The following is a 10,461-nucleotide window of genomic DNA, read 5'->3' on the forward strand; positions in this document are numbered from 1 at the left end:
ATCAACTGTATTTTTTGCTTTTTATAGAATAAGCGAAACTTAATGTTGAATTAGTTGTATTGGACACGCAACTTTCGTATGCTCAATTTCTTCCAAGGTATGTGAAAAAAACCTGAAATAGGTAAATCCCTGTATCGTTTAGCACTAAAGAATAGTCATTGTTTTCTAATTGATATGAAACAATAGATAGTGACGCAATAAAGCTTGCTTACAACACAAAGTTTCAAACTAACGGGTCAAGGATCGTGACGTGATTAAGTTTTTTAACAAAAGCTGAAACAACAGGACGTTGATATGCTTTCTTTTTAAGCAAGTCTACGCTCCCTGAATTGTCCCCTATCTCTTGACTATAAATTTACTATTTCTACCAGGGTAACCCATTGCGCCTGTTGTTTTTCTGGAGTAAACTTTCCTCAAAAAGTCAATAGAAATGAAACACGGATTATACATTCTTTATTCAAGCCATTGATCCAATTCCGTGCAGCTTAACTTTGTACCTTTTGAATAAACTCAGAATGAAAAGCGCCACAACTGTATCTCAGTAATAATGCAGTAAAATACCTCACACCCAGTGAAATAATTCTGGTTCAACATTTGGAAGTGCTTATGGATTTTTACTCAGTATCAAATGTGGATAAAAATTGTACACTAAAAATGCAGTGTAACAAAAACAACAACAACAATTTGGATTAAAATAAGAACAAAAAGCAACACAAATTAACAACTAGACTGGGACATATATATCAATCTAAATATCACACAACAAATGGAATAGATAGATTTGCTTATTATGTTGAACCTTTGGTCATATCTTGGGTAATGTGCTGTATGTGAAATACAGAAAGTAGATTGCATGCAATCTATAGCCATGTAAAGGGTAAAGTTTCAAATAGTACACATATCCTTTCCTTGCATCTAACTTTTCCAGATTTTAAGGGTAAAATCTTCTTGCCTTGCCCTGTAATAAAACACAATTTTAATGAAATAATTAAACACCATACAATCTAGTTTTGAAATTTTGGGGTTAATTAAATGCAACTGTTTTTTTTTCACAATCTTTACTTGATAACCAAATTGTTAGTTGCTAAAAAGGCTTTTTATGCTACCATCAACTGATTACATGACAGTACTGCTATGTAATGGTCATCATACAAAAATAGTGGAGCTGCAAACTAAACTATCTGCACAATTTTGCACCAAAAATGTTGTTAACAATTGAAGATATCTGATCTAACTTTGAAAGTAGAGCTTATCTCAGTATCAATGGTGCAATATTAACTTAAACAAACACAGTTATATATATTAAACAATGCAGGCTATTTTGTACTCCTTGTATACATATCCACCTGGTCTACTCTTTAGTCTATAGCAGTGGTTCCCAAACTTTTTCATAATTTTTTTAAAACGGTCCCTTTGCCATTATTTCGTGGACTCGCGGTCCTTAAGCCAAAATGTGTATTTCATAAAAACGAAAGTTGATTGCAGGATTTTAGCTAGTTGAGAAAAATTGCACATAACAATCATCCAAAGAAAGCATGTGACATCACAAACAGGACAAAAACATTACAATTGTGCACGAACAATGGCATTTTTGATAGTTGTCATTCAATAAAGGCTATTGTTTAGCAATGGAGAGAATCGATTCTCAATTCTACTTTGATTTAAACTTATTTAGTGGCACAAACTGACGCCAAATAAGATTATAGAATTACTTCAACCACTTTGCGGCCCCACAAAAATTGCCTCACGGACCCCTAAAGGACCGCGGACCCCAGTTTGGGAACCACTGGTCTATAGCCTTTGTGTCATTCCCCTATTTTAAACACAAAAAGCATGCTTTAAATTGTTTTTAGTCGGGAAATCCAACACTGCAATTGTTGTCAAATGACACCCAAGTGGCAAACCATAAGATGAGTCTGTATGGTGCTTTGGAGGATTCACCCATAGCTTCAACTGCAATTGCACAATATAATAATAAGTTTCAACTCACTACTAACTAAACAAAACATACAGTATATATTTTCAACCAATTTTAGTGCTTTTACCAGTCATTAATATAAGTGCTGAAGGAAACCAAATGAAATCAGTCATTAAAACTAGGCATGCTACCTCAGTCTTTCAAGTAATAGTTTCTAAGGTGTGTAAAACACTTCTATACCAAATATCAAAGTCATGAATGCTATATTAATCTGCCTTAAGTTCTTTACATCAACTGTTTACTCACACAATCATCTGTGGTTCACCAAATCTGACTCTCTGTCATTTGTCCTGTACAGGTTTCAACATTCAAATTTTCACCACCAGCAAAAACATTTCCAGATTTGTCCGGGTTGCATTTTTTCTGAAACAATTAGGACCTTTCTTTAATAAAAAATATACCATCTGTGTAGCTGCATTGATTATAATCAATGGAAGTTTTGCCTATGTGAGTAAAAAACACCTTGATGTTTTTGTCCAAATCAAATACACACGAGAACCCTGCAGGGGCACAGATGCTTGTCACTTTCAAGGCTGACAAACTCCTAAAACTATGCTGCTTCAGTCAAAATCTACTGCCTGTGTGTGAACCCAAGTAATGTCCTCAGGTCAGACAAATATGTGATAGGCCTATGTCTCTCCTATATTAAAATGGTTTGCTATTTTTCACAAAATACTTAAATAAGTTAAACTTACCACCAATTTTTAGGAAACTCCATAAAAAAAACTCCATAAATTGAAGCCAGTGTTCTAAATTCCAACTTTCTACCGCAATGTAAGGTTCAGTTCAGCTGATTTAATTTGTCAACAAACAGCCACAACCGACAAAAACAGCTCATAGGGTAACCCCCTAGGCTGTTCGTAATATCCATAGCATACCATGTGGCTTAAAGCGAAGAATCCATAACACGGAATATAATACGACAGCATAAAGGCCCGGGATTCTCCAGAATTCGACAGTTTTAAGCGCTTAAAATTAGACGGATCGGGTGCCCTGAGCAGGTTAACCCATGCTAAGTCCAACTTACAAATTGCTTTGAGTCGCTTCTTACCTTGATTTCATGTGAATAGTCACTTGTAGTGTGGTATTAGTTTATGATTGGTAGGGTAAAGTTGTAATCCTTTAGTGAAATCTATTTGTGCACCATTATATCCGTATTTACTTTGTGTTAGTACAAGAGTAAAACCAGTCGAATATATGGGCAAGGACACACTGTCGTTAGAGTAATAATTTCGTTACATAAGAGGTGTTAAATTTATGATGAGTTGTTGACGTGTCCTTACAGTTGTTTCTCACATGACTTAACATTACAACATAAAACAATTAAGATAATACAATTCTCATTTAACAATAGCAAATGCAAAACGCCACAAAGTTGGTTCACTTGGAGCTGATTATATAACGAAAGGTTCAAACAAGTATAAATAAACAATTGCTAACGATTGAGTTATTTCTTTTTGAATCTTGAGCGGTGAAACAAAACCAAACTACTTAATTCTTGTAGTGCTGCGCTAAAGCAAAGCACGTCACTGTGTACTTTACACTGCAGCTAAGTTATAGAAATCGTAAACATGCTGTGGTTATTGTTTCTATTGTTTTTCGTCGGATGCGCGGAAGGTGAATGTCCGGACGAGGATTTCAGTCTCGCTCCTCGACCTTATACAAGTAAGCTTACCTCGATCAAAATCAATCCAAAAGTTAATAGCACATGTTTTGTAGCAAATTCAACTCAACTCAATTAAACTGATGTGTTTCTTTCCAACTTGTCATCATTTTACTTTTCTGCAAAACTTATTTTGCATTTTTTTTTCACAGAACCTGAAAATATCTCGGTGTGCGAGAAACCGTACCGCGGTCCCAACTGCACCTGCCCTTTTTCAATGTTCGAATGTGCTTGTCACAAGTTTGGTCGTTGTGGGGACGAACCAGGATGTATTGATATGTGGTGGACAAATAACTTGTTGAACGGCTGTGGGGATTGGAGCGACGAGTTAAGTGAGGTTTGTCGTAAAGGCATGTTTCAGTGTGACTGCTTCAACACAACTTGTAAAGGTTTTGTTGGGTGTATGTGGGAGTCATACCGATGTGATGGAAGGATAGATTGCATAGATGGCAGTGATGAAGTGAATTGCACCACTTGTCCAGCTCATAAGTTTGAATGTGAATGTCACAAAACAAGGAACTGCACAACTGGCAATGGTGGTTGCGTTGACAAAAACAGGCAATGTGATGGAAATAATGACTGTGGAGATTGGAGTGATGAAGTCAATTGCACTTGTCCAGCTCATAAGTTTGAATGTGAATGTCACAAAACAAAGAACTGTACAACTGGATATGGTTACATTAACAAAAACGATCAATGTAATGGAATTAATGACTGTGGAGATTGGGGTGATGAAATTAATTGCACTTGTCCAGCTGATAAGTTTGAAGGCGATTGTTACAAAACAAAGAACTGCACAACTGACTATGCTTGCATTCACAAAGACTTGCGATGTAACAGATATAATGATTGTGGAGATTGGAGTGATGAAGTTAATTGCACTTGTCAAGCTAATCTGTTTAAATGCAATTGTTACAAATCAAACAACTGCACAACGGGATATGATTGCATCAAGAAAAACTGGCAATGTAACGGAATTAATGACTGTGGCGATGGAAGTGATGAAGTTAATTGCACTTGTCCAGCTAATAAGTATCAATGCGCATGTGTTGGCTCAAAACAATGCGATATCAGTATAGATGGAAGTTGTATTGACCGATCTTTATTATGTGATGGAAATCGTGACTGTTTTGATGGTAGTGATGAGACACATTACATGTAACTGCTCTGGAATTTATGCCAGATGTCCGTGTGATCGTGGTAACAAACATTGCCCATCTACTGGCAGATGCATACCTTTTGACTGGATTAGTGATGGATTTAGGGATTGCTATGATGGAAGTGACGAACTTTGTTCAGTTTCCAACTTCACATGTCAGTCTTGCACAATGTTTGCCACAACTTGTAAGAGTGAAAAACTTGCCAGGTATCTTGTACATTCCACAGTTCCAGCAGAGTGCAACACAGTAATCCAACCATTATGTGCTGATGACACAGTTGTGAAAGCAAGAATGTGATTTGTGTCTCCTCAAACTGCAAAAAAGCAGAAACATTTGTCAGAATTATGTCATTTGTGACAACCAAAAAATCATAGGGGGAAGTAATTTTTGTGACGGAGTTAGTAGTTGTAGTGGCAATAGTGGTGCAATTGAGTCAGGATTTGGATTTAAATGCTCTGGATCATCGAGACAAGGTGTTTGTGTTTTGCCACAAACCAATGTTTACGATTCAGTGGCTCAATGTTCTGATAAATCTGATCTTTGTTTTGTCGACGGACAGTTCAAATGTTTTCAGTGCTTGGATAAAAAGTTAATCATATCACCCAAGCAAGTTTGTGACGGTATAGTGGATTGCTTTGATATGTCAGATGAGTGTGTTTCAATCAAAGTTTGTGCGATGACATAAAGGGTACTTGTCCTTTAAATCAGATGCACTGCCAAAATAAATCTGTATGTTCAGTTCAAAGTGGAAAGTTGTGCAACTCAAGCGTGGAATGTGTTGGTCAAATAAACACGAAATACTGTTCGTCTGCAAATAATTTGAAACAAACTCAGTGTTTACCAGAAAACTATAAACACCTTGGACTTGACGAAATATTTAAGTGTGCGAGAATTGACAACAAACTGTCAAGGAGAAAGTTTCAGTATAAGCTCGGTCAGGGATTTGATGCCAGAGTTTTGTTGAACACATTATGTGATGGAAAAGTTGAGTGCAACCTCGGATTATATGGTGAAATGGATTGTCCAAATATGTTCTATTGTTTCTCAAAAGGAGAGATCAACATAAAAAGCACTCAGGTGTGTGACGGAAATGTCGATTGTTACGACGGCTCAGATGAATTTCCTGAACTTTGTAACAAAACCCAATTTTTTTGTAAAGGCAAAGATAAGATTTCCATTGACAGAAAAACTGTTTGTGACGGAATTATCGATTGCGACAATGAATCTGATGAAAGCAAATGCCGTTGTGAAAAAAATAGATTTTATTGCACAAATAAACAACCTTTGTCACTTGAATGGAAACTGGTGCAGAATGGAATTCGCGATTGTTCAGATGGAAGCGATGAATGTGTGAACTTGGCTGGGGACGCGTTTGCAGATGTCAACGAAATGATCGCCAATCCAATATACCGAGCAATTTTCGGGGTTACAGCTGCATTAGCATTGGGAGGGAATTTGTTTGTGTTCATTGCAACTGTCCACAGCTTATGGAATGTAGATAGAAACAAAAATGTTTTTATTCATACTAGTGTCTTTATTCTAAACCTCTGTTGCTCGGATTTTTTCATGGGAATTTATCTGTTTGTGGTTATAGTGCAGGCCACACAATTTTCTGGCTCGTATTGTTTGTTTGATAAGGAGTGGAGATCAAGTAGTTTGTGTTCAAGACTTGGAGCACTTGCAGTTGTTTCGTCTGAAGCATCAGCCATGACTATGACAGCAATGACCACTTTTCGCCTTGTATCAGCTTTTAAACCAATTCCAATTCGAAGTGTAGGTGTTTGTAAAGTTTTGTTTGCTGAATTATTTTGCTGGATTTCAGCTGTTGTTTTGGCAACTGTTCCTTTGCTAAAAGTCACTTCAGGATATTTTACAACTGATGTTTGGTTTCCAAACAACATTTTTGGAAATGATTTTGTTTCCAGAGAAAACATGTCACTTCTTGCTGAACGAATTGCTAATGTAAAACCGGAGCAGTGGAACGAAGTAAAACAAACTTTAAGAAAAGCATTTCCTCGCAACCCAATCGAAGGAGAGTTTGGCTATTATGGAGAAACAAGTGTCTGTATGCCACGTTTGTTTGCCACAACCAGTGAATTTGCTTGGGAATATTCAACTTTTCTCATCACAATCAACTTCATAATGTTCATCTACATGGTTGTTGCATATGTTCTCATCTACAAACAGAGCAACCGCATGAAAGTGTTCAGAAGCAATGACATCAGCTCCAAGATGCAGAAGAGAATCTCGAGGTTGATTTTGACCGACTTCTGTTGCTGGATTCCAATTTGTGTCATGGGATATTTGAGTGTTGGAGGAATCAAGATGCCAGCAGATGCTTATGTGTTAAGTGCTTGTCTGTTGCTTCCAATCAACAGCGCTCTTAATCCCTTGCTTTACTCTAAAGCAATAGAAGATCAACTTGTCAGGGCAAAGAAATCGTTGGTGGAAAAATTGCCCTCTCTACTAACATCTACAATTCACTCTTCAGATTTAGCTGTGAGATACAATGTTCGTGTAGATGAAGAAGGCGACAGAGTGATTGAGACCATTAAATGAAAACAACAAAAACTAAAATGAACTAATACAATAGTAAATATCCCACAAATAATCATTGAATTTTTCTTAGTGTAAAATCATGTTGTATTTGATCTGATTTTCATCATGTTCTACATATGCTTGTGTGAATATCTATTACTGTTGAAAACTTTTGAGTAAGGTATGATTTCTAACAATTATAAATGGGAAGGTTTAAACTTAGTGTTATGTTGTAAAGGAAAGGTAAATGCATAGAACGAAAAGTATTTCAGGGATAAAGCAAAAGTTTAAAATCTGAAAAGAGCGATGATTACATTCATTTAAAGGCATAGAACATGGTTTAACGATAACGATTTGGGGCTTTGGAAACGGCATGCTCTGCAGAAAAAGAATATGGCAGTGGCTTTTGTGCCGCGAAGCGTGGTAAAGTGCATTGAGCCGTCGTATTCATAAAGGTATTAATATTTGTGGTTTAATCATTTTTCAAACGGTTGCCATCGGTTGTCTGTTAATGCTTTAAAAAATGTTGTGTGCAAATTTATCTAATCAATCTTGTTGGGTTCGAGAGATATTTGCGTCGAAAGGAAGCCCTTTCGGGCGGTCGGGCATCATTGTTTGCTGGCGAGGTGGGAGGCGGCAATATGCGAGAGATATGAATTTCAAGTGAATATTCGGAGCAGCTCCCCCACGAGCAGAATAACAATTTTGGGCGTTTTGGAAACGGCAAGCTCTGCAGAATAAGAAAACCGGCGTGCGTTTTTCCCGTTTTAACATAAAAGCTAAAAATGCGTTAGAAAGGAACGTCGAATAATGCCCAGTTGCAGCATGTTGTGAAATTCCTTTTTTGCGAGGCTGAGTTTTAGCGAGGCGTTCAAGTGTCAATTTTTTGCGTTTTCCAAACAAGAATTAGAGATCGTTTTTTTTCTAAAGTGTATTTCGGCAGTAATAACATTTAATCGGTTTTTAATATTTACCACAACTGCATTATTTACATTCAAAGTTAGATTACATTCGTACACATTAGATAAGAAACTTTACAGTTTGCCACTATATTTTACAGCTGCAGTAGTATACAGACTAGGTTGGCTTACACATCTATGACAGCATTCACATAAATCCCAAACGCCAACCAGTCGACACGGGCAGCAACAGACACACCCTGGCACCACTGAGAATTTTAGGAAATCCCTAGGTTTAGAACACTATATAGCAGGGGTGTCCAACCCGTGGCCCGCGGGCCACATGTGCCCCGCCGGAAGGTTTTGAGTGGCCCGCGTGGTATTTTTTGAAATGACTCATATTGTCAACTTAATCGCCTACGTAATTTATGGCGAACTTCCATTCCGAAAAATTGGCATTTATTATTTGCTTTGTTTCTTTGTTAATAGAGTAGTAATACACAACTGTTCCAGTTAATTTGATTGCGTCACAATGCGCATTGTTGTGCACATCACAATTTCTACATTGTTACGTCACAATTTGACTTGTACTTCAAGAGTCAGTCAGTAATGTTTCTTGGTTCATTGAGATCTGGTATCAGAGACTCGCGCAAAACGCATTTAGCAGTAAAACATCTTCCGCACTCTGTAGTGATATAGATCAGTGCTCTTCAACCTTTTTTGGCTTGGTGAACCCTTAAAGTTGTTGTGGCGAACTCATGCACCCTGTTTACTTAAAAAGGTTAACTGAGATAAAAGCGATATGAAAAATCATTATGCATATCATCATGTCAATCAAACCGAGCAGAGCTCGCAAAAATTGCTTGAATTGCTACTAATACTCCAAGCATATGTTCGCGAATTTTCTGTAAAACACAGGAGAAAAAGCTTAAACTCGATGTCCTAATATAACCCGACTGTAACGCAAACACTATCAAACTTGGACACGGGGATAAAACATTAAAAAAGTTTACCTTGGCTCGCATCATTTGAAACCTACATCTTTTTTCTAATATCCTGACAGTCAACTAATGGTTCATTAAAAGTTTGTGATGCACCCTTGTATACCCCTTCGTACTGGTGCACCCCATGCATATTTTGGTGCACCCTAGGGGGCACCGTACACACCGGTTGAAGAGCACTGATATAGATTATGCCAAACAGGAAACAAAAAGCAAGTAACGCAAACAGAACTTTCCAAGAAAGGTTGACATGTGACATTAAATCCCCTGTAAGATCAGTGATTTCTCACAGCCATATGGAAACATCGCTGCGCATTGCTCCATCGTACATTTCACCGAATATTGCCAAACTTGTGAGAGAAAAACAGGGCCAAACTTCACATTGAAATGTCGACATGTGGGAAAAACTTTGTTGACTTAACTATAGCTTGGTGTGTTTATTGTTCTTATAACTGTAAACGAGGATAATACACATTTCTAAGAATAGAATTTCGGTGTGAGGATTTTAATTAGAAATTATAAGACAGCTATTTTTAAGATTCCAAATTAGCAGTAACACTCAAGTGGCCCGCGCAATCATTCGTAAACCGCATGTGGCCCTTTGGCCGCAAAGGTTGGACACCCCTGCTATATAGCCTACGGATCTGTTCATAAGTTTTACTTACGAAAAATCCCAAGATTTAAACAAAAATACCAAGATAATAAAAGTGAGTTAAATACACATACTTTTATTTCTAGACACCTTACCTTTGTGCATACAGGATGTTTGTAATTACAATAAATCATAATTCGATTTAAATCTGATGGTGCTGGCAATATATATATTCAATAGTGTTCACGGGATACCTCACACCACACTGCGATGTTTAGGTAGCTTAGAAACCGTCGCTTGGCCACTACAAAGCAGGACCACTGTATTTCTTGTCACGGGCCACCATATTTCTTGTCACGTGCAAGGTAGAGATAAAGGCATTGTTACAACAGCAATGACATTAAAAATAGCTCAGCACACTACTTAAGGTTTACTACTTAAGACGGACCTGACAAAGCCTCAAACACTAAATTAATGGTGTTATTTTAAGCAAGCCGTCATCTGAAAACATCTAATCAGCAGCTGAAGTTGATTTTTTTGGCAGCAATAGGAATAAGTGAAATTACGACTTATTCAACGTAAAATAGTAAAAATCCCAAGGTTTCAAAGGTTTGCCCAACATCTTTAACT

At 37.2% G+C, this 10,461-nt stretch overlaps 1 protein-coding gene and 1 long non-coding RNA gene across 3 annotated transcripts; one reads left to right on the top strand and one right to left on the bottom strand.

Moving 5' to 3' along the window:
• Positions 1 to 436: 436 nt before the first annotated feature.
• On the bottom strand, positions 437 to 3,434 carry LOC145220216 (uncharacterized). 2 transcript variants are annotated; one of them, XR_013858034.1, is made up of 2 exons: positions 2,674 to 3,434; positions 437 to 958 (listed from the first exon to the last, which is right to left on the bottom strand). It is a non-coding gene; the product is annotated as an uncharacterized LOC145220216 (long non-coding RNA). The 2 variants fall into 2 exon arrangements; XR_013858035.1 differs by lacking the exon at positions 437 to 958 and adding an exon at positions 1,439 to 2,341.
• Positions 3,435 to 3,549: 115 nt separating this feature from the next.
• LOC145219312 (uncharacterized) lies at positions 3,550 to 7,398 on the top strand. The gene is made up of 5 exons (XM_080086691.1): positions 3,550 to 3,643; positions 3,794 to 4,799; positions 4,870 to 5,047; positions 5,142 to 5,456; positions 5,489 to 7,398. The coding sequence occupies exons 1-5, from the start codon at positions 3,550 to 3,552 to the stop codon at positions 7,358 to 7,360; spliced, it is 3,465 nt and encodes a 1,154-aa protein (XP_079942817.1). The 3' UTR covers positions 7,361 to 7,398.
• Positions 7,399 to 10,461: the final 3,063 nt, after the last annotated feature.

This window comes from Phallusia mammillata, chromosome 3, assembly GCF_965637545.1.
Source record: "Phallusia mammillata chromosome 3, kaPhaMamm4.hap1.1, whole genome shotgun sequence".
Lineage (NCBI taxonomy): Eukaryota > Metazoa > Chordata > Ascidiacea > Phlebobranchia > Ascidiidae > Phallusia > Phallusia mammillata.